General features: G+C 32.4%; 1 protein-coding gene across 1 annotated transcript in view; it reads right to left on the minus strand.

Moving 5' to 3' along the window:
- The window catches only part of LOC145255806 (uncharacterized), a 654,582-nt gene that overhangs the window by 65,315 nt on the left and 562,789 nt on the right, over positions 1-26,478 (minus strand). The window contains exons 11-12 of the mRNA XM_080114494.1: positions 18,363-18,499; positions 1,519-1,705 (exon numbers count right to left, since the gene is read on the minus strand). Coding sequence (XP_079970620.1) covers positions 1,519-1,705; positions 18,363-18,499 — 324 coding nt within the window. The remainder of the gene's footprint in view (positions 1-1,518; positions 1,706-18,362; positions 18,500-26,478) is intronic.

The following is a 26,478-nucleotide window of genomic DNA, read 5'->3' on the forward strand; positions in this document are numbered from 1 at the left end:
GATGAATGTTCATAAAATGTTTGTAGGTATGTATGAATTGACAAGGAATGAATGTTCGTAAACTGTTTGTAGGTATGTATGAATTGACAAGGAATGAATGTTCGTAAAATGTAACTTATCTTTTGGACGATGAAGAGGGTTAGGGTAGGCCGGTCATCCTGCTATCAGTGATGCGTGTCCTGGCTTGTAACTGGAAAGCGAGTGACTTCTTTCATCAGCACTAGTAGCCCTGCGTCTTCGTCTTCTTTCTCCTCCTCCCTCCTGGTTCCCTAAAAACCCTCGTTTTATAGTAGCAAACTGGCTCCCAGTGACTGTGATATTTGAGATGCTTATTTTAGGCGCGGAGCTCTGCCATTGGTCGATAATTATTTTGTGGTTATCTTATTTTTTTCTTCCCAAGCAGAAGTGATGCGTGGAGCCATGTGCAAAAGACGATTTTTCATTTTGTCTCTCATGTTGGATGCGTTAACATCCGGTTCGCTGCTAATTCTCATCATGTTCCCACAAAAGCACTCCCTCTCCTCATGTAAAGAATGGGTTTCTAAATAATAACGTTATTATTTCAGCATGGTAACTTCTCTGCATAAGTATCGAGAATGCATACATGAGAATGTTTGTGCACAGTACACAGGGCCACGTCTATATATACGGGTGTGTTATATTAAGTTCATGTGTGTCCTGCTGTAGTAGTCATGTTAAGTCCATGAAGCTTCTTGCTGAACCTCAGGGTCACACAGCCTGGGGGGTGGAGGTTTAGTTGTGTTCCAAGAGAGAAGATTAGAGGCGAAAGAAAGACTGCGGAATGAGCCAACTCACTGTTGTTTCTTAGCCGAAAAGAAAGGAAAAGTCTAGATGGCTTCTGAATGAGCAAGCTAGAAAGGAAGTTAACTGTTTGCACTAATCAGCGCCCAGCTTAGAAATTAAGCATACATTCAAAATCACGTACTGCAAGTTGTCGCTATTGCTATTGTTATTGTAACAATAGCAATCGTGACAACTTACAATACGTGATTTTGAATATCTTTCTAGTTAGAATGATATCTTTCCAGTTAGAATTCTAGAAAAGGTACTTATGGAAGGGGCCATGTGAAGATCACCAACATCCCTAAGAGAGAATGTTTCTGTAGAATGAACTAGATTTGAACATGGTATTGTCTTCCACAAATGGCTAGTTCTTGGAAAGAAACCCTGCTCATGGAAACTCCGTTTGGTACACAGAAGAAGAAAGGAAGCTATTTTAAAAGTGGTTGTGGTTAGACGAGTTTTTGCTGTGAATGTTTTACAAGGGAAGGGAAACCAGATATTGGAGCTCAGTCGAACACCTATCATGAAAATAACGATGAAGTAGAGAAAAACTAGCAACGTTTCTTTTGTGCAAAAAAGACTGCAGGGAAAAGAAGAGAATATTCTCCACTAGATTCCAAAGTCGATTTTGCACTCTGTCAAGGCTGAAAAAAGTTCCCTTTACTGTATAAACTGTAATGGATTGAAAAAAAAAAAAATGGAATCAGTACTTACACAAGAGTTGCGATTCGTTATAATTGGTCGAAGGATTCAGTGAGACCGTAACTGAAAGAGTGAGTTTCTTTTTTTGGAGAGTCTGAAGACCTGGCGTTAGAGAAATACAGCAGGTTAGCACTACCAATTCCAATGTAGGTTCTTTGGCATCTGATCGCCGTCTTAATTGAAGAGTGGCCCCTTCAGCCTGAAATAAAAACATACGAAAACAAAAATATCATCATCATCATCATCATCATCATCATCATCATCATATTCAGTTTGACATCCGTTTTACATACTGGCATGTGTTGGACAGCTTTAAGAAACTGACTTCCAAATCAACCTATCTTGATTTATAATGCTTTCTCTCCAGTTCATACTTGCTGTGAGATTTTGTTTACCAGAAGATTTGTGGATTCCCACCTTTTTTTTTTGATGAAGGAACATAACTAGTTTATTAAAAAAAATTCTCCTTAAAGGGAGATAACTCTGCTCCCTATTTATGGATACATCTAGAAATGATATTTGGAGAAATGCTTTGTTGCATTTAAAATACAAATAAAAATAAAATAAAACAATATAAAAATACAAACGTCATTCTTTAAAAGGCTAACCACAAAGCAAGACTTATATCTTCCTCAGGAGGTCTCTCCTGTTGAAGACTGTGCCCAAAACAAGTCCATACAGATAAAAATGCAGATGTTTTTTCTTCAAAGGGTAAAACGAATGAATGACATATACAAAGCACAAAGCAAAATTTACATTTTATTTTTGTAGTCTTTCCTATTAAAGGAGATGGTCAAGACAAATTAAATCTGCTAGCGAGCAAAGAGGAAAGATTTTTTTTTCTTTAATGGAAATCGCTCCAGACAAGGCATGAAGCCACTTGATGTAAGGACTTCAAATAAAAAAGTACTAACTCAAGGTAAAAAAAATTTGCTCATCATAAGTGTTAGATAGAGTAGATTCTGACCTAGAAAAGAGCAATTCTTTTCTCTTTGTCAGAAAAATCGCTCCGGGAATGTGAGGACTAAAGGCTAAAATAAGGGAAGCGAGAGTTATGCAGCCGAAAGTAAAACCAAGGTCCACTTTCTGCACTTCTTATTAAAGTCTTTATTCTAAAAGTATGGTCTTTATTCTGGATCAAGTGTTCGTATGATTGACATTGAATGGTGATTGAACCAAGAGTGTTGAACAGATACAAAATATACATGCTGTTTTGACATCTCATGACTTAATGAGGGTTGATATGATACGAAGCTCAACAACTAAACAGCCCATGTGAACTACCACACGTAGTTTTAAGAAAAAAGAATTGCAAGTTTTAATTTATAGAAAAATAGGGTTAGATTGTTTCAATCAGGGAAAAGTTGGCGAAGTAAGTTAAATTAAAATAAGTAACAAAAAAAAAAAAAAAGAGAAAAACTTGTGTTATTTAGATTCTTTAAACTACTGTCCTAATTTTGAGTATTATTCCTACAACGTTTCAGTCGATGTAACCTCCGACCTTCTTCAAGTGTATCTTGTCCAACTTGGGACTCTTTCTGTTGAACTCGGAAATCTTTCTGTAAAACTTTAGAATCTGCATGGAATTTCAGAACAGAACCCTTTACTTAATCTACAGGGAAGTAGCATGCTCTTGTTCCGTCAGCCCGACCAAGTACATGACCGAGTAGAAGTCTTAAACAATTCAGAATTGTATTTTGAGTGTCGCCCGCACTGAGAATGGAATCTCCAACCACCAGAAGAGTGAACTTGCACCAGAATTTTACTAAATACTTTATCCACTATGCCACGGGTGCTTATGGATTAAACATGAGTTTCGTTTGAACTTCTGTGCAGATTTCTGAATTCAACAAAATACACTTGAAAAAAGGGCAAAAGTTAACTGACTGAAACATTGTGAGCATAGTCTGAATAATCCAAATTATATGAATTATCAATGCTCACCTCAAAATTTCAGAAACCAAAACTGTTGGATCTTCTTGACTAAAACTTGGTGGACAAGTTAGGCATAGACTGAAGTTTATTTGTGTTAAATTTTATGAAAGATTTCATGGCTGGCATTTTTGGGGGGAGGAGGCGGGGGGGATATATAACGAATTCATATTTTTGCAATAATTAAAAATATGCTTTCTATTGTTTTAGATTTTTCTCATTTCTTCAATTTCGGCAAGTTAACCGAGACGGAATAATTGACAATAATTATTATGCCGTAAATACCTTGAAAGCAAAAACGAATTCATATTAGGTTTAAAAATATCACAAGGATGACACATTTCTTCTTTGGTGTCTCTCTGATACAATATTTGAATAGAGGTTAATCAGTGTGGACTATAAGAGTCCTACAAAAGTTTAAAAGTTGGGCCTAAGCTGACATATCAAACTTTGCTTCTTGTCCTGTCATACATCACAACTTCGTATTTAGTTATCTGCTTCTTCTTCTTCTTCTTCTTCTTCTTCTTCTCAGCCCTGAATAAGCCAACATCATTAGAGATACTGACTTCAACTAAGGTTGTTACTCTCTCTCTCTCTCTTCCTCTTGTCGTATATCCCTAAAATCAAGTTTAACAGGTTTGTAGCAGCAGAAAGATTCCGGAGTTCAACAAGATACACCTGAAGAAGATCGGAGGTTACATCGACCAAAATGTTGCGAAAATAACACTGAAGAGGAGAACCATAGTCCAAATAATACAAATTGTCAATCCTCATCTCAAAAATCCATAAACACAACTAAATTTCGAAAAAACATCGAAAAACAATTATAATTATATAATTTTTAACTTCAATATGAAAAGACCTCTTCAAGTTACGGTTGAAATAAGATTAATATCTGGTACAGAGGCCCAACAATATTTTTCAGACACTTTGAAAAAAGTACTTTAAGGTGGTTACTAGTGCTAAAAACTTTTGAGATTGTAAGTACGTAGTTGAGGAGTAAAAATCCACTACTAGTGTAATAATTGTTTTAGTTTGGCTTTGATAATTTTATTTTTTTGTGATTTTTGCAAAAACTTGCGCGACACTATTTTTCGGACATGACAAAAAATCCTATTTTATTAAGAGTTATGTTCATCTATATGTTACTGTATGCAAATTTTCTGCTTGTACACTTAGCTGTCATCATTAGAATCAATTATCTGTTCTATTCTACTGGCAAAACAATTAAGTTTAATAAGGTAAAATGCATTCAAAAGAAGTCGTTTGTTTGGCATAGAAGAAGCGGGAAGATGGCTTCACCATCAGAAGGATCGCCATGGATTTGAAGCTGTCAAAATCAATAGTCGAATACATGCTGAAGACAAACTCCGAGCGGAAAAAGAAGAGATGATGGAAAAGATCAATTAGCAAGAGGACTGAAAGGAGAATAAAAAGGACTATGACACAGCTTTTGACATCTGGAGAAAAAGTTACAGCAAGAAAAGTGAAGGAGAAATGTGAATTGGATGTAAACATCTGAACAGTACAAAGAACGCTGCAAAGGATTGATTTGAAGTATGCAAAGGCTAAGAAAAAAATTACACTAACAAAGAAACACAAAAGAGCAAGACTGGAGAGTGCTAAAAGGTGGTTAACAAAGTATGTTGACTTTAAGAAGGTTATATTTTCTGATTAGAAACGTTTCAAGTTTGATGGGCACGGTGGATGGTGGACTTGGTTGAGAAGGGCTGAGCCTGTTGTACTGAACAAATGACAGATGGGAGGAGGAGGAGTTATGATTTGGGGTATGATCTTTGCTAATGGACATATATGGTTGGAGTGGCTGAAAGGACGACAGAACAGTGAAAGCTACAAACAGTTGCTGGACGAGAAAGCCCTACCAAGGGTAAGAAGAAAGATGGGGGAATGGTTTTGTTCTACACAAGACAATTGCAGCATCCATGTGTCAAAACTCATGAAAGAATGGATGGCTAAAGTGAATATGACTACTTTGGAATGGCCTGCAAAAAGCCCAGATCTAAATTTAATGGAAAATGTTTAGGAAACGCTTGCGTAATTTGTCTATGATAGACCTGAAATAACGAAAGAGGCTCAACTATGGGAACGAATACTAGATGTCAAAGAACAAATAATAGAAACACGTAAAGGTGTTATTGTGCATATGTTTAATCATTATGAAGAGAGATTGATAAAAGTTATTTAGAAGAAAAGTGATATTACAGACTATTAACAGTTTTTCAACGATGTCCAAAAAATAATGTTGCGTGTGTTTTGTAAAAAAATGATGAAAACTAAATATTTTTTCTTACCTAATCGATTGTCTTCCATTTTTATTACAGGTATTGTCTTTATATGTTTATGCTATTCTATTGAAGAATAGTTTACAAAGACAGATGTAATTCAAAATTGTTTTACGGAAAAACAGATTCGAAGGCAATTAAAAGAACTAATCTACAAGTCATTTGAATTAAACTCATTTTAAAAGTTTTTTTTTTGTTTATCAGTTGGTCTTGTCATTATTGTTTCACAAATTTTGCTGCTTGAAATACAAGAAACCAAAAAAATCAACACTTCATATTATGTTGATTCATCAGATTACTGTTCTCATCTTGAGTGTCATTTTCACAACGTTTCAGTCAAATGTAACCTCCGACCTTCTTCAGGTGTATCTTGTCGAACTCTGATATGTTTCTGTGAAACTCGGGAATCTAAACAGAATTTTTTTACTTCACGGGGATAGCATGCTCTTGTTCTGTCAGCCATGACTGGATGGAGGTTCTAAGTAATTTGCAATTGCATTTTTCGGTCGCCTACAATGAGAAATGAACCTTAAACCTTCCGAATTACACTAGTGGTGGTCGATGTGGCAGGCACCAAGCATTTTTTCAGTCTTTGTATCGTTTCTTTAGCGCTCTTTTGTGGCAGTGGCCAGCGGAAAGTTAGCCATACAACGTAATTTTGGAAAGGGGGTGGTCTTTCATTCTGGAGACGTAGCCAGCTCAGCGTAGTTATGATTCAAGCAGCATGGTCCCAATGCTGCTGATTTTGGCCTGTTCGAGCACTTCAAGGTTGGTGATGAAGTCACTAATACTACTAAATATAACACTATTACTAATACTACTAAATATAATACTACTGTTACTACATATAACACTACTATTACTAATACTATTAATATAATGCTACTATTGCTAATACTAAATATAATACTACTACGAATACTACTAAATATAACATTACTACTAATATTACTAAATATAACACTACTACTAATACTAATAAATATAACACCACTACTAATACTACTAAATATAACACTACTAATAATACTACTAAATATAACACTACTACTAATACTACTAAATATAACACTACTACTAATATTACTAAATATAACACTACTACTAATACTACTAAATATAACACTACTAAATATAACACTACTACTAATACTACTAAATATAACACTACTACTAATACTACTAAATATAACATTACTACTAATACTACTAAATATAACACTACTAATAATACTACTAAATATAACTACTACTAATACTACTAAATATAACACTATTAATAATACTCCTAAATATAACACTACTACTAATACTACTAAATATAACACTACTACTAACACTACTAAATATAACACTACTACTAATACTACTAAATATAACACTACTAATAATACTACTAAATATAACACTACTAATAATACTACTAAATATAACACTACTACTAATACTACTAAATATAACACTACTAAATATAACACTACTAAATATAACACTACTACTAATACTACTAAATATAACACTACTAAATATAACACTACTAAATATAACACTACTACTAATACTACTAAATATAACACTACTAATAATACTACTAAATATAACACTACTACTAATACTACTAAATATAACACTACTACTAATACTACTAAATATAACACTACTAAATATAACACTACTACTAATACTACTAAATATAACACTACTAATAATACTCCTAAATATAACACTACTACTAATACTATTAAATATAACACTACTACTAATACTACTAAATATAACACTACTAATAATACTACTAAATATAACACTACTACTAATACTCCTAAATATAACACTACTAATAATACTACTAAATATAACACTACTACTAATACTCCTAAATATAACACTACTACTAATACTATTAAATATAACACTACTACTAATACTACTAAATATAACACTACTACTAATACTATTAAATATAACACTACTACTAATACTACTAAATATAACACTACTACTAATACTACTAAATATAACACTACTAATAATACTACTAAATATAACACTACTACTAATACTCCTAAATATAACACTACTAATAATACTATTAAATATAACACTACTACTAATACTACTAAATATAACACTACTACTAATACTACTAAATATAACACTACTAAATATAACACTACTAAATATAACACTACTACTAATACTACTAAATATAACACTACTAATAATACTACTAAATATAACACTACTACTAATACTCCTAAATATAACACTACTAATAATACTATTAAATATAACACTACTAATAATACTACTAAATATAACACTACTACTAATACTACTAAATATAACACTACTAATAATACTACTAAATATAACACTACTACTAATACTCCTAAATATAACACTACTAATAATACTATTAAATATAACACTACTAATAATACTATTAAATATAACACTACTACTAATACTACTAAATATAACACTACTACTAATACTATTAAATATAACACTACTACTAATACTACTAAATATAACACTACTACTAATACTACTAAATATAACACTACTAATAATACTACTAAATATAACACTACTACTAATTTTCCTAAATATAACACTACTAATAATACTATTAAATATAACACTACTAAATATAACACTACTAATAATACTACTAAATATAACACTACTAATAATACTATTAAATATAACACTACTAATAATACTATTAAATATAACACTACTACTAATACTATTAAATATAACACTACTACTAATACTACTAAATATAACACTACTACTAATACTATTAAATATAACACTACTACTAATACTACTAAATATAACACTACTACTAATACTACTAAATATAACACTACTAATAATACTACTAAATATAACACTACTACTAATACTCCTAAATATAACACTACTAATAATACTATTAAATATAACACTACTACTAATACTACTAAATATAACACTACTACTAATACTACTAAATATAACACTACTAAATATAACACTACTAAATATAACACTACTACTAATACTACTAAATATAACACTACTACTAATACTACTAAATATAACACTACTACTAATACTCCTAAATATAACACTACTAATAATACTATTAAATATAACACTACTAATAATACTACTAAATATAACACTACTACTAATACTACTAAATATAACACTACTAATAATACTACTAAATATAACACTACTACTAATACTCCGAAATATAACACTACTAATAATACTATTAAATATAACACTACTAATAATACTATTAAATATAACACTACTACTAATACTACTAAATATAACACTACTACTAATACTACTAAATATAACACTACTAAATATAACACTACTAAATATAACACTACTACTAATACTACTAAATATAACACTACTAATAATACTACTAAATATAACACTACTACTAATACTCCTAAATATAACACTACTACTAATACTATTAAATATAACACTACTACTAATACTACTAAATATAACACTACTACTAATACTATTAAATATAACACTACTACTAATACTACTAAATATAACACTACTACTAATACTACTAAATATAACACTACTAATAATACTACTAAATATAACACTACTACTAATACTCCTAAATATAACACTACTAATAATACTATTAAATATAACACTACTACTAATACTACTAAATATAACACTACTACTAATAATACTACTAAATATAACACTACTACTAATACTACTAAATATAACACTACTAATAATACTACTAAATATAACACTACTACTAATACTCCTAAATATAACACTACTACTAATACTACTAAATATAACACTACTAAATATAACACTACTACTAATACTACTAAATATAACACTACTAATAATACTCCTAAATATAACACTACTACTAATACTATTAAATATAACACTACTACTAATACTACTAAATATAATACTACTAATAATACTACTAAATATAACACTAGTATTAATACTACTAAATATAACACTACTAATACTACTAAATATTACTATTATTACTAATAAATATTTAGCGTCCCCGAAATACTGCTCAGAATTGCCCTACATTTTTTCAGGTGTCGATTGCAGGAATATGGCTCGGGTGCTGCTGCTGCTGCTGAGTATTAGTTCAACCAAACTGACTGAGATGCTCATTAGCTTGATTCCACATGCACTTGTCATTAATAACAACGCGGCTTTGCAATTCAAAATTATGTTTAAACGAGTTTCTCTGACGTCATAAACATTAGGGAATCAACAGAAGAATTCAATTAGTTTCCAAATACAATGCTGGAATTGACAGTCACTTAGACAGCAATCTCGTGAACGTTGGTGATACGGCCAATAGGGTTGGCGGCTTTCAGAACGCTAAAAGTTATGGAGCTGAAACGGTCACAGAAAAGATCTGTTACACCATTTTCAGCACATCGATTCTGCCGACAGTAGAAAGGGACGAATTTAGCATAGCACTACATTTGAACATGCTGCACTTCCATTTCTTGTTCTCTTTCGGTGGAGGAGAAATCCTTCACGACTGAGACAATTTTTATTTTTGTACCTTTTCTCCACGTTAAAAAACGACCCTGGTGTCTAACTCTGTCCCGTGGGGAGGCATACTAAATAGGTACATTTGAACTATTTATTTGCAGAAATTAGAATATAAAAAATTATCTTTTAAATAAATTAGCTCAGACGGTAACGAATAATACTGAAGAGCTAAATGTTTTGGTTTACATTCTAGCTGATGGCACCCAATTCATATATATTTTCTTACACTTTCGAAATCACTATGATATATTGGGTACAATATAATAATCAATAGAAAATTGGCTGAATAATAATAAATACGAAATCTGCATAAATCAAAATATCATATTTAAGTGTATTTTATGACTGGATAATGCTGGGCGGCTTACTAGTATATTTCCAGCTGACTACAATATGGCCGTCTTCAAGTCCAATTTAAACAAGTTCTTGATGAGCAGTTCCCTTTAAGTAATCCAATTTACCAAATTTACACTTTTAACGATTACTATGATATTGTCCTTTTGACCAACTTTAACCCTTATCCTCCAGTGGCCTCTGGGCCCTGATGAGTGGTGATTCCTTTGTAATATATATCAAGAATGAGAGTTCAATAGAAACGTTGTTTTAATTTGAATAAAATAAAATACGCGTCAAGTGCGCTTGAAAGCCAAATCACAACGTAATATTAGGAAAATAAACAAATATTTTACTTGTTTGAAATTTATCACAAATATATTTCAGAGGTAGACTCCATCTTCAGTGTGTTCTTTTGTTTCTATTTTTTTCCTTTTCTTCTTCCATGCCATGTTGTAAATTTGGAGAAAGAAGTCTGTATATAGCCGCCCGTTGTATCTGGCGGTTGTATTTTGAAATTTTTCTTTTTTTTTTTTTTTTTTACACAGTGATCACCACTTATCAAGGCCCGGAAGCCACTCAGGGATAAGGGTTATTGCAAGTACATTAAGTTAGTGAGGAGATTTGCTGAAGTGTTTACTTAAGGGGGCGGTTCATTAGGAATTTGTTAACATTGGACTTGAAGACATTCAAGTTGTAGTCCGGAGGGAAGCAGGCAGACGGAACAGAGTTCCACAGGCGTGCAGTTCTAAGAAAGAAGCTTTGTTCATGGAATCCGCGTTTTGATTTAGGCACAGATATAGAGTGGGGAAAATTTTTCACAGTGGATTCAGCTAGACGGGTGTTTTTCGTGAAAGATAGGCGAGGGGGGACCAGAGATTGGAGTTCAGACGAGCATCTGCCATGGAAATAACGATAAAACAAGGACAGGCTCGCAACGTCTCTTCTGTGGGAGGTTGCAGGGTAGAGAAAAGGGCATCCCCCACTAAGCCACGAAGTCTATTTTGTACTCTGTCAAGGCAGGATAGGCTGTTTTTAGCAGCTCCTGCCCAGATATGGCAACAGTATTCCATCCTTGGACGTACTTGGCTTTTATATAGATAGAGAATTACATCAGTAGTGAGATATCTTCTGGAGCGGTAGAAGGATCCCACCATCTTTCCAGCGACCTTGGCAACAGACTTGATGTACGTGTTCCATTTCAGATCAATGTTTGAACTGTGCGTAGGTAACGTGAGAATAACGTCAAGAATGAGAGTTCAATAGAAACGTTGTTTTAATTTGAATAAAAAGAAACAAAACAACACATTGAAGATGGAGTCTACCTCCGAAATATATTTGTGATAAATTTCAAATAAATAAAGTATTTATTTATTTTCCTAATATTACGTTGTGATTTGGTTTCAAGTGCACTTGATGCGTATTTTATTTTATTCAAATTAAAACAACGTTTTTATTGAACTCTCATTCTTGACGTTATTCTCGCGTTATCGCACCTGTTAAAACATTTCAAAATACAACCGCCAGATACAACGCGTGGCTCTATACAGACTTCTTTCTCCAAATTTAACATGGCGAGGAAGAAGAAAAGGGGGGGGGAGAAACAAAAGAACAGACTGAAGATGGAGTCTACCTCTGAAATATATTTGTTATAGATTTCAAACAAGTAAAATATTTGCTTATTTCCCTAATATTATGCTGTGATTTGGTTTCAAGCACACTCGATGCGTATTTATATATATATATATATATAACTACTTCATTTACTCACATAAATTTAATATACGAAAGTATAGATTTATGCGTAAACTTTAAGTATTTACTTCAAAAGTGCTCAATACGTAGGTAGAGCTAGTTAGTAATTTATAAAATATATATGGCGATTAAGCTACACTGAATATTCTGCGTTTCATCCACTATAGGATTCGTCAGGCTTATGCGCGAATTCTGTGGTTGCTTCTTGTTTTTATATATGTTGAGGATTTTTAGTTAGCCAATCAGCTTTCTAGTATCCACCGCGCCCCTTCCTATCAGTCAATGGGCATGCATTTTATCGAACAAAGGATCTGTTTTAGAACTAGGTTAGTGGTTTAAGGTAGACGTTTTCCTTTTTTTTTTTTTTATATATATATATATATAAATATACCTATGTGTACACACATACAACTAATAACTAATATAACTAATAACTATAATAAATTTAAAATCTCATTATAACTAATAATTATAATAAATTTAAAATCTCATAACTAATAATTATAATAAATTTAAAATCTCATAACTAATAACTATAATAAATTTAAAATCTCATTATAACTAATAACTATAATAAATTTAAAATCTCATAACTAATAATTATAATAATTTAAAATCTCATAACTAATAACTATAATAAATTTAAAATCTCATTATAGCTAATAACTATAATAAATTTAAAATCTCATTATAACTAATAACTATAATAAATTTAAAATCTCATTATAACTAATAACTATAATAAATTTAAAATCTCATTATAACTAATAATTATAATAAATTTAAAATCTCATAACTAATAATTATAATAAATTTAAAATCTCATAACTAATAACTATAATAACTTTAAAATCTCATTATAACTAATAACTATAATAAATTTAAAATCTCATTATAACTAATAACTTCTCCACCTTGACTAGGTTGTTAGATAGGACAAACTTGGTATATGAATTAAAATGCCCATTATGTCTTCAACAGTGAACGAAAAAACATATACATAGGTTTGACTACCACAACATTCTCAAGGAGATTAACTATGCATCTGAAGACAGCACCGTTGCTAAACACCTGATAAATCAACATTCCTGCCTCCAGTTCCAAGGTAGAAAACTTTTAGTAGACAACACGTCTATTCTCGAACACACTACTATAAACTAGAAATATAAGAAGCATTATTAAGTAAAACTTAAAAATAACAAATATCAATAAAATAAATATTTATAATAGTAATAACACCCTAAAATGCACGTAAATTGACAAGAATAACAACATTCTTGGCCATTTTGGCTAGGAGCAAAGTGTAGTATCTGTTTTAATACTACACTTCACCCTTTCTCCTCGGTCAGTGGAGGAGAAATCCTTCATGACTAAGGCAATTTTTATTTTTGTTCCAATCCAGAGTGACCCCTTTTAGGGGAGCTGAATTTCTCCACATTAAAAACCGACCTTGTGTGTAACTTTGCCCTCGTGGGGAGGCAAATAAATAGAAACAACATATTTTATTAACCAATGAATTACTAATAGAACATGCACAAATATACAAAAAAACAAAAAAAAACAAAAAACTTCTATAAATTGTCCAGAAGTAGTTCAATTAATGTTCCTTGTTGATGAATCTAGACAGATTAGAAAATACTTAGGTCAACAGTAAATATGGCGACTACATCAGCCAGTTCTTGTCAGAAGCAGTAAAATTAATTAGAAAGGAGCCTAACCAGAATTAGTAGACATAAGATGCCTATTTTATTCAACAAAATATGCTTAGAAGAAAGAATGCCTCTCATTGTATATCATATACATATGCACACATACGTGGAAGAAAATTTTGAAGAAAAAAAAATTCCTCTGAGTTAATGTAAAAGTTGAACTGAATCAAATCAAATAAATACTAGTGGACGTACCCGTACTGTTTAAACAGTACGGGTACGTCCACTAGTATTTATTTGATGAAATGTTAGCAGGTAAACAGGAAATAGAGGTAAGTGGCTGACCTTTTGGCATTGTTCCTTGTGAGAACAAAAATAAGAAGGAACCATGTTACAGAAGATAGATGTGTGAAGAGCGAAGACTCTTCGTTGGAAGCTTGAAGCAATGAGACATGATAAAGAATGACTTAAGAAGCGATTACAAACGAAAGAGCCACGTCCCAGAAATCTGTCTCCCTGATATGCCTTCTCCTCTGTTGCTAGCAGAGAGGGAGGCAACATCAACAGCCTAATAAAATAGTCCTTCTCTAAATCCGAGATCTGTTTCTTTTCTTTGTGTTGTTGTGTCAACTTTGATTCAAAATAACAAAATTTATGCCGTTTCTACACTATCAGAACGAAATGTTGTAGTCGATAAATGGAGTTTTCAGATTAAAAAAAAAAACAATAGTTTCTACTGACTTTGTCAATTCTAATAAATTACAATGTTAACTTCCAAATTATGCAGTCGAAATTACCTGAATATTACTGAATTATATATAAAAAAAAACTTTAATCATGTTAGTAGGTGAAAAATTGCGGCCATCTTGTTTAAATCGAAACAAAAAAATTACCTCTTTTTTTAACTCTCCTGTGTCTTTCATAAGCAAATACGATCGTTTTCTTCAAATTCTGCTTTTTTTTTAATAAATAATTTTCTACCTTATCGAATGCATTTCTACACAATCATTACACAATCTAATATTCTTACGGTAATTTGACGTGGCCAAACTTACGTTTGAATCATTTTATGACAAGTTAGTTGTAACCAACGCCGGTAATAAGTGGATTAATTTTTTTTTAATGGAAATCACTCCAGACAAAGCATGGAGTCATTTGATGTAAAGAGCTAAAAAATATAATACTTCAAAATAAAAAAAACTAGCCAACAATACGTGTTATATTGACAGATTCTATTCCAGAAAACGGCAATTGTTCCCCCTTTATCAGAAACATCGCTCATGGAATGGAATGACTACAAGACAAAATAAGGGAAGAGGTTATATCGGCCAAAACATTGTGAAAATAACAAGATGAAGATTGTCATCCAAATAATCCAAAGAATGCACTTCTCTAATCTGTTTGAAATCCGTAATACTTGGACTTAATGCTTCTTTAATATATTTTTCCACAATTTCAACTTTTCATATTTTAATCTTTTCAGTGACATTGACTTTGACTTTTCACATAGATATCCCAAAATTTAATCAGTTTAAAATTAGACCATGATTGATGTATTGAACAGTTTGGTCACGATTGCTCAAGTGATGCTGATTCTAGTTTGCACACAAAGAAACATGACCAAAAAATGTAACCTCCACTTTGGCGGAAATAATTTTTATATTTGTTAGCTAGAAACATGTAAATATGAAAATCCGTTTCGATGTCTCCGTTCAGTCTTGAAAGACAATGGATACCCTCTGTAAAGGAAGCTGCACATGTAACTGTGAGGCGAGGGTTGCACAATCCTTAACCACACTTCTCCTCAATCTGCACTGCTTGGGTCCAGTTGCAAGAAAAAGTGCTAGACAACTGGAAATAATTCCAAGATAAGCGGAGAGCACATACAGCACCTGGAATTCCCAAATGGTTACCCATTTTAATACTGACCAGGCTCAATGTTGCTTAACTTTGGTGATCTAATGGGAACTGGTGTGTCAATGTGAATTATGCTGTACAAAATCCTTTTAGCGCATCTTATATTAATAAATAAGAACATAAGTGAGTCGTGAACCTGTATATCTCCTAATGACAACATAAGGATGAGCCAAAGTCTCATCTGAGTTTTACTTCTCCATATTGTATGAAGTATTTCCAAAGTTCTGCTATGGAAACGTTGTTAGTTAAAAAAAAAAATATTTATCTGATCAGACTTTAATTTCATAATCAAATTATTTTGTAAAATTTTTGAAGAACTCTAAAGAGAGAACTTAGAATAATTGCACACAATGACTTTTCTTTAATCTGTTTTGGTGAGTAAGGAGAAATGTTTCCCTTGTAGCAGTTTTCTTAGCTAGAATAAGTATTTAATGAGAAAAGTGAAATAAAATGTATTCATATCAATAAAACATTGAAAAGAAAATAATGGAAAAAATAGGTCAGTCCAAATCAACTATCAATATGTCAAACGGATTGCTATTTGAGTTTGACTTTCAAAATCTGAGAAGATATATCTGTGTGTGTGTGTGCGTGTGTGTGTGGTGCATTTGTGTTAGTGTTGGAACGATTAACTGGAATTGGGAATAAGAAAAATCAGAATGTTGTAGGGTATCGGAATCAGAAAAATGTGTGACTATTTCCAATGCCAAAAACGATTCCTTTAATTATCTTTATTTGATTTTGTACAAAATAAAATCTTCCCCTGAAAGTAGTAATAATAAAGTAATATTTATTTTAAACTACAAAAGAAGTTAAAAGCTACAGATCATGCCCACAAGTGTGTTTTTACGTTTAAGAAAACATATGCACAATTAACATGTTTTTATGGTCATCGAGAAAAGTAACAATTTTATAGTTAAATATTTAAAGATTTATAAAGAATCGGTAATTGTATCGGAATCGGGAAAAATATTGGAATCGTCACATCACAAAAATATGTGTGTTTGTGTATATGCGCATTTTTTGTATGTCCAGTAAAGGCTTTTTTTGGGGGGGGGGTTATCGGGGGTCACTATTTTTTAAAACTTTTTATATACTCCCTAGATTATAATATCTCTGATTTACGAAAGGAGGTTGTCTCTATCTTTTATTTGAGCAACTTTTATTTTATAAAATTCACGCTTTTCTGTCTTCTCGCGTGTTTGTTTGACTTCTCTATATAAAAGTGGAACTGAATCAAAGCAACTGCCAGGGACATCCAGAAAAGCAATAAGCTTTGATCAATGTGGACGAAACCCTTCATATCAGACAATTGCTATTTATTTGGACACTCCCTATTTGTGGAGAGCTGGTTTTTCCAAACGTCTTGGAGAAACAAACAAATAGGGGCAAAATCGTAAAGCTTAACTGGCTTGAAGCCAGAATTAACTGCATGACTTCATTTCTCTATCGCGTGATGTTTGATTTTGTTAAATTTATGCACCCATGTGAACTCATCCTCTTAACGTTTTGTTTAATTTTAATGATTCTCACTTCCTCTGCCCTCTTAGTGTCGCATTAACATACATTTTCTTTCACTTTTTTTTTCCGCCTTCGCCTCAAGGCTTCGGGTTCGAGCCTGCCTGCCTACTAACACATTTTTTTTTCACATTATTTTCCTCCTTCACTTTTTTTTCCTACACACACACTGACAAACACACGGGCAATGCCGGGCACCCCACTAGTCTAATATATAAAAAACAAAATGTGTGTGTGTATGTATGTGTTTTATGTCTCAAAAAAACTTTCGACAGAGGTGACGGATCCTCACGAGATTGGTATAATTTTAAAGCTCGACCCATCGGACGACAAATATCAAAAAATTGACCAAAAACATTCATTCCTTCACCTTAAACTGGGCAGTTTTTTACAAGGAGGAGTCGTTTTTTTTTTTTTTTTTGCGTCGCTATTTTTGCAAGTCATCATACTGGTTCGATTGATTTTGCTTAATTTCAAAGTTCCAAACTTCCAGTCGGACAATGGAGACATTGGCAAAGACGTCATCTTTTTTTTTTTTTTGCTCCTTTGCATTACGGGTTCAAGTCTGCCTGCCTACTACCACTTTTTTTTTTCTCTCACCCAAAACTGCCTACTGTTGTTTCGCCTCTCCCCCATTACAAATTTATTTTTTTATCCCCCCTCTCCGGGGTTTCTTACTCGACCCAAGCAATGCCGCTACTATAACACTTGTTTTTTTAAACACCTTTTAATTCACCCCACCCCACTCTGGGGCTCCTTACTACACCTCCACACACCCGGGCAACGCTGGGTTTCCTCGTTAGTATGTGTATAAAAAACAAAAGATAAAATTCGTGTTCATTGTTATACTGACCTTTAGGGTGAAATTCGGGTTGTTTATTGACCACATGTTCTTTCGGATTGGCATCGAGGTTGGAGTAGTTGAAGGTAAACTGACAGGTGTTGTCTGAGTTGTCGATGAAATGTTTCCAGGGGTTGAAGTTTGATTTACTGTTAATAAAAAGTATATACTTCTTTAATGATGTTGCTGCATTTTTTAGATGAGGATTGATAATTTAGATTAATTGGACTACTATTCTCATCATGTTTCTTGTTTGTTTTTCTTTTTCATTTTGTTGGCATTAATCCCGGGAGACAACAACCCACCATGGAGCAATAATTCTTTTAACTTTCTTGAAGTTATACATTTGGATTTTACCGTCACTGGATTATTTATCTTCCACCAGACTATCCATTCATGTGTAATCACCTTTTTCTTCACTATTTCCCTCTGCTTCACTTTTTTTGTTTTCAAGTAAGATCTTTGACTTACTTGTTGTTTCATCAAATACTTTTGCATGCAAAATCCGATCCCGCATTTTGCTAATTCCTACCCTCTGATGAGAAGGAAAGTATTTCTTCGAAACTCCGCGGATTAAGGACTATCCATTTATCTAGTTTAACTGTTTGCTCATATATATATATATATATAGAAATAAATATGTTTTTAACTCTTTTTCAAGATGTCTTTTAACATGTTTTATTAATCATTTGTTCATATATATATATATATATATATATATATATATATATATATATATATATATATGTCTAGGTGTTAAGGAGGACAGTTTTGATTTGAAGTAAAGTCCAGGCGATGTGCTGTGCTTAGAATAAAGAAATTACTGAAATCTTATGAAGCATCATTTATATTTATGAATATTTTATAAGAGAGTCTGAAAAACAAACTAATGATTCAATTGATTTCTTTTACAAAAGAGTCATTGCTCAGGGCTCTACGAGCGAATTTATCTTTAGTTGACCTTTGACAACTAAATATTTTCGTTTACTAGCCAAATAGAAAAGTTACTAGCCAAACCAACATGATTTTTGGAATATGACATCTTCATTTCGCAGCGAGGGCATACATCATAAAGATCATTTTGTAAATTTTTAAATAAGTGTAATTCTAAATATGCGCTAAATTTTATATTGAGATTTGAAGGTATGAACATTCGAATTTCTTCAGATGTTTTTTTTTTTTTCGTTTAAAAAAAAAAAAGAGAACATTGTTCTATTAAACCTTTTATTGTTTAAATAATTTGACTGTGCTCGTTTTATTAAAAACCAAATAAAGGTTGAAAAGACATTGTTCACTCAGTAATGAGCTTTGGAAGATTGTTGGTAAAAAAAAAACAAAAATCGCGAAAAGATAAGCGTTTCATTATTTCTTGTCGCCACTTGGAAAAATCATTCGCAAATGCAACTTTTTCATTCATATCGTAAAACCCTGCTGCTTATCAAAGCCTGAATGCCACTCGAGGATCAGATGTATGAGTATCAGAAGGTTGAGGACACAACGCCATAATGATCAGTAATGCTGGAAATTGGGTCAAATTTGATTATTAAAGAGGACAGGTCAACAAGAACTTGTTTACATTGGACTTGAAAACGCCCATGTTGTAGTCAGCTGAAAATCAGTCCTGCAGTGTAGAGTTCCACAGGCAGGCAGTTCTAAGAAAGAAGCTTTGCTCGTAGAATTTGCATTTGGATTCAGGCACGGATAGAGAGTAGAAGAATGTGGTTGACAGTGGTTGGAGCTAGACAAATGTTTGTTGTGAATGTTTTGCAGAGGGAGACTATAGATTGGAGCTCAGTCGAGTACCTGCCATGAAAATAACGATAGAGCAGAATAAATTCCTATCCGTGCAAAAATCGTGCTACAGAAGAGATGAAAATATTTGTATCATCTAAAGTTAGGCAAAGAAACCTGAAGTAGAACTATACTGATGCCTTTTCGTTATTCAATAATTTGCTTTTAATATTTGAAGGAATAAAAATATGGTGGTTGAGGAAGAGGGGAAAGATGCCTCCTGTTGATGGAAACAAAGTGCTTGTCATTGGAACTACGTTACATAGTATCCTTTTCTCTAGTGACACTACATTCAATGCAACGACTTGTTCGACCACGGCCACCGAGAGTAAGAAGAAGGTCTGTTAACTGAAAAATGTCTGCAGGCAATGTAGGTAAGATCTGTCAGCCTGTCAGTACTATATGAAAGCCATTTGAAAAAGAGCAATAAAACATTTTTAAAAAGAAAAAAGAACACAGTTTGATTAATACTTAAACTGAACTTTATTCAATATAAAATATAAATATTATATATGTAAAACTAAGTAATTTTAAAGCAATATATAATTTAATACTGATAAAACTGAATTATGAATTTAGGGAACAAACAATTAAAGAAACAATAAACACAAATATTTTATGGCCTTCGGAACAAGATCAGTGTAGTATCTGTTTTCATGCTACACGTTACCTTTTCTGTCCTTGGTCGGTGGAGGAGAAATCTTTCATGACTGAGATTATTTTTGTTCCTATCCAGAGTGCCCCTTATTAGGAAGTTGGATTTTGCCCACAAGATTATATGTTGAAATATTTAAATAACTATTGCTTTAAATACAGAAATTATATTTAAAGTTTTGTTTTCTGTTCTTCTATGTCCATTTTTTCCCATGTTTTTCATCAAAATGTGTAGCGTATTAGTTGTCTCAGAAGCCATCATCAGTGATCGCTCACTGGCAGTAACCTGTGGTGTTTCCTGGAGACCAAGTGACAACAAGTCTCTCCAGATTTCCAGTGTTCTCCACCTCTTGACCACTTGTGCAGATGATTGCATGTTATCGCAACAGCCGTTGCCACTGATTTCTTGTTGGCATTGGCCATTGGTGTTTCCTGGGGTTTGGGTGACAAAATGCCTCGCCAAGGTACCAGATTTGAACTGCACATTTCCAGTGGAGATTTGGTTAGTACTCTCCCACCTCGGTCTTCCATCCTCCCTGACCCTTCACAACTAGTTGGTGTGGCGTCAGTCAATGTCATCTATATGAGTTTTTTGATTATTATTACTATTATTATTATGATAATAATAAGGGTGCTTGTGCAGTGCACGCACATGTATTTTAAATATTATTTCCAAGTTAAATTAAATTTTGGGTTTGTATTACTGTACACATAGATTCGAAAAAGTTGTCAAAAATTAAATATATACCAAATAAATGTTATCAAAGGCAAGGTAAGTTACTCTTCTACCTAACTGGAAAGGTTTTTCGGGGTTTTACTCACTTTAAAACGTGTAATCGCTTTGAAAATCATACCATGTTTATCGATACATTTTAACAAGAAAAATGTCGACATACTCGCTATTGAACTTGGTAAGTTTGGGAAAATGAGTTCAAACAAACAAATTATACAAAATACTGTTAGAAACCCACCGAATACATGTCCGCTTATGTCATGGTAACAAATATTGAGCGAGTTTCTAACAGTATTTTGTTTAATTTTTTGTTTAAACTCGTTTTCCCAAACTTACCGTGTGCAACAGCAAGCATGCTGCCATTTGCATTTTTCAAATACATCGGTAAACACTGTATGTTTTTCGAGCTAAATAAACATGTTACATTGAATAAAAACACTAAAAATTTATCCAGCTTGGTAGAAAAGTAACTTATCTTGCCTTTGATAACATTTATTTGTTATATATTTGTTTTTTGACAACTTTTTCGAATCTATGTGCATAGTAAAACAAACCTGTCATGTAAATTATTTACAGTTAAAATGTGATAAAAAACAAAAACTTGAAGCTTTAAATATATTTCAAAGAAATAAATTGCACCCGGTGCTAAAATATAGAAAATTCACCGATTGTAAAAACAAAAACAAAAACAAAAAAAAACTGCTGTGAAAAATGCTAACTTTAAAATATTTAGAAATACTCAGTGAAAATTTTTATTTATTATTAAAAGAACGGACTGAAAAAATATAAAAATTATGTTTTGTAGTAAAAAAAAAAATAAATAAATAAAATGAAATATTTGACTTTCTCCGATAGAAAACAAAGTTCAAAAACAAGTTCACTTACTATATTTTGTTAGATTAAAATTATCTCAAATGTGCAATTATAATAATTATTATCCAAATGGAGAATTGTTCTTTCTCTTTAGAACATACATGGACAATCGGTAACACAATCGGTAGCCATATTTTTTATGCCTGTTAGCGTGACCACGTAGTTGAATACCGGAAACTTTCTATACCTACAAGTTAATCAGGAAGTGACGTTGTTATATTCACTGGCCTACTCTCTCGGTGGTGGTGGTCTGACACAAGATTTTTTCATGCAATATTTTCTCCAACAATATCATTTTTAATACTGAACTCAAAAATAATATGTCTGTCGAGAAGGAATTCTAGAAAGAATTTTAACTATAAAAATATTGGGGACACTAATACCAACAATAAATTATCTGATTCATACAAAATGAATGAATGAATTTTGAAATATGATTGCAGAATTACGTTATTGGTTGACAGAGAATGAAGAAATAAACATGAGAGAGAAAATTTCACGAGTAAAATGTGTGTGTGTGTGTGTGTGTGTGTGTGTGTGTAATTAACAAGTAAAATCTTTGGATGGATAAATAATGCATACATAAATACGTTGGTAAATTGAAATGCAAAAAGTTCATTTTCAACTTGCCGACATATTTCCATTACTTTTGCGCATGCTCAAATTCATTCATAGCATCAAGTGGTTTAATCTTAAATCTTTCTTATCTATCTGTCGATAGGTAGGTTACACAATTGGAATGCTAAATGTTTTGGCTCCGATTCTAGCTGATGGCACCCAAGTAATTTTTTCTTAACTTTTGAAATCAGTTCTACATATTAGGTACAATGTGATATTCAATAAAAGTTGGTTCTATAATGATAAATATGAATTCTGCATGAATTAAAATATGTCTCCTCAATTTTAAAAGTGAATGTCCTGATAAATATAAAATGGCCGTAGTGAAAAATCTCATGTACCGAGCCAAACATAGTTCTTCCACTCATGAAATATTTATAGGGCACTTTCTAACATAAAACAAACCCTGACTAATAACAATTTCCTAAATTATATCGTTGACCAGCAGATTTAACCGCCATTAATAAAAACACTAATAATCATAATAATAATAATAATAATAATAATAATAATAATAATAATAACTAGCGGGAACTGTGGAAATTCCACAGGGGACTCATTCATATGTAATATATTGATGTTGGCATTCTGTAGATGTTCAGTGTAAATGGAGATGCTCTGATATTATTGTAGCTCTTGTTAAAACTGCAAAAGTATTTATCTAAGCTAGCAGGGACGCCTGGCATAGCCCGGTCATAAAGTACGCTTAAATATGATATTTTAATTCTTGCATATTTTGTATATATTATTATAGAGTTAATTTTCTATCGATTTTTATATATCATAAAGTTGCGATTTCAAAAATAAAAAAATATATCCATATGACTTGGGTAGATCAGCTTGAATCGAAACCGAAACCAAAACTTATGAAAAAAAAACAAACATATATGTATATATAACTTGAGTTCCTTCAGCTATAATCGAAACCAAAACTTATGAAGAATTCTTGGTAAAATTATTTATTACAAGAAATGGAAATCCATAGCAATTAAACGACAGTCACTTGGATGTAAGCGTGACACACAAAATAAATAACGCACACGCTATCCTATTAATATATATATATATATATATATTGTATTGGTAGTAATTATTTGTAAGTGTGTCCACCAAAAGAGTGCTCAATGTTTAGACAGAGCCAAAATAAGTGAATTTAGTTTACAAACAAATGGCTACACATAAGCATACATGTTTCAGTGAAAACCCAGTACGGGAATCGCTTCGTCAGGCCAAGGACAACATGTTTCAGCGAAAACCCAGTACGGGTTTTCGCTGAAACATGTATGCTTATGTGTAGCCATTTGTTTGTAAACTAAATTCACTTTTATATATATATATATATATATATATATATATATAAATGATGAGGATGATAATAATAATTATTGAAACCAGATGCATGCGAATTATAATATAGATGAAATAAGCCACGCATGCGTAGTCCCCCTCTGGTGCAGCATGTGAAATGACGCCACAAAAAATAGTGAAGAAATAAATGTGAAAAATGTGAACGGCTAACGTTGCCTTCACACTTTTGCTAAGTTTCAGAAAAGTCTAATGGATGGACCAAAAGTTATGGGCTAAAAAGTGTAATTTTTTGCAATTTAGGGGTATTTGTGACCCTTTTTGAGCTCCTGGGAACGCCGGATCCCAGTGAAAATGGACAAATGGTGCAGTTTCATGCCTTAAGACATGTATATTTGAATTTGGCACCATGGAAAACCACTGTATAGACATACATATCAAGTTTTTGAGTAATATGGAAAAAGAGCTCCAAAAAGGTATAGTTTTTAAATCCTAAAAGTCCCAGAGGGATGCGAACCAGAATTTTGACAGGGTCACCCATACTGAATTTATATTAAGAACAATGGCCTCCACATTTTGGCTAAGTTTCAAGAAAATCTAATGGATGGATCAAAAACACTATGGGGCAAAAAGTGTCATATTTGGCCATTTTGGAGCATTTTTGGCTTTTGAGCCCCTTGAAATGCCGAATCCCAGTGTAAATAAATAACGGTGCAGTTTCAGGCCTTAGCACATGTATATTTGAGTTGACCACCATGAAAAACTACTATATAATCAGACATGACATATCAAGATTTTGTTGAGAAATATGAAAAAAAGAGCTACAAAAAGGGGCGTTTTTAGCACTGAAAGTCCCTGGGGACGCAAACCAAAATTTTGCCAGGGTCACCCATACTGGATTTATATTAAGAACAATGGGCTCCACAGTTTCAGAAAAATCAAATGGATGGATCAAAAGTTATGGGGCAAAACGTGTTATTTTTGGCCATTTTGGGTAATTTTTCACCTCTTTTGAGCTCCTGTGCACATCTTGTTCATGAAATACAATTTGTTGCAAAATTTCAGGAAAAACAAATGGGCGGTTATCTGGCAATCGTCCAGACTAATGAACGCACGCCACTGAAAACATAGATCCCTCTCCGATAAATCGGGGGACCAAAAATAATAAGAAATATCCCACACAAACACATTTCAACCACTGAAAAGAACTCTAAAATTGGATTCATTATTTATTACAAAAAATATAAAACAATTACTAATAAACAATAACACTATATCCGACGACAGTTTACTGAAAACTAGAAAAGCCGTGTATGTTTTTTAAATGTGCTGTAGAAGAATGTGTCTCCAAAAACAACATGTACACCATCGGCACAACTAGAACCAGTATATCTTGCCGATTAACATGACACCCATCTTCCCCAATTAGCTTTTACAGCACATGACCCCCCCCCACGCAAAGAATAAACTGAATTCAGGAATATAATAATTAAAAACACCACCATTTTAGCTGTCTCACACTGTGATCTGCAGTCCTGGATATGACCTTAAACTATATCCGATGGTGAGGCCCCAGCTTGCAGGCCTTAGAGAGTGTGGAGCCACCCTTTCATTGCCATTGCTCCCAGGTCCACTCTGACCCGGAGTGGTAGTACCTGTTAGGGTCCCAACTATGGGTTAAATAGAATACGACTTAAAAAACAAATATACTATATTAAAAAATCGTTCTTCAAAATCACCAGATTTGGCATTAAATAACCTGAAAAGGGTTGATATGCCGTAAAACAAAACAACCAACCAACCAACCAACCAACCAACCAACACTGTGATCTGCCCCCCCTCAATCATTGAAGCCCTACTAATCTGTGTGAAAAAACAATTACAATTAAAAAATTAATTACAAGAAGTGAACTGTTTAGAACTAGCATAATACTCGCATGCACATATGTTTCTTTCCATTTTTTTTAAAGGAATTTAACGTTACATTTAATACTGGGCAACGTCGGGTACATCTTCATATATATACATATATATACTAGCAGGCTGCCCGGCATTGCCTGGTTGTAAAATATGCTTAAATATGATATTTTGATTAATGCAGAATTGGTATTTATTATTTATTTATTTATTTATTTTGATTTTCACACTATAAAG

Source organism: Euprymna scolopes, chromosome 31 (assembly GCF_053919585.1).
Source record: "Euprymna scolopes isolate OS-2025 chromosome 31, ASM5391958v1, whole genome shotgun sequence".
Taxonomy (NCBI): Eukaryota; Metazoa; Mollusca; class Cephalopoda; order Sepiida; family Sepiolidae; genus Euprymna; species Euprymna scolopes.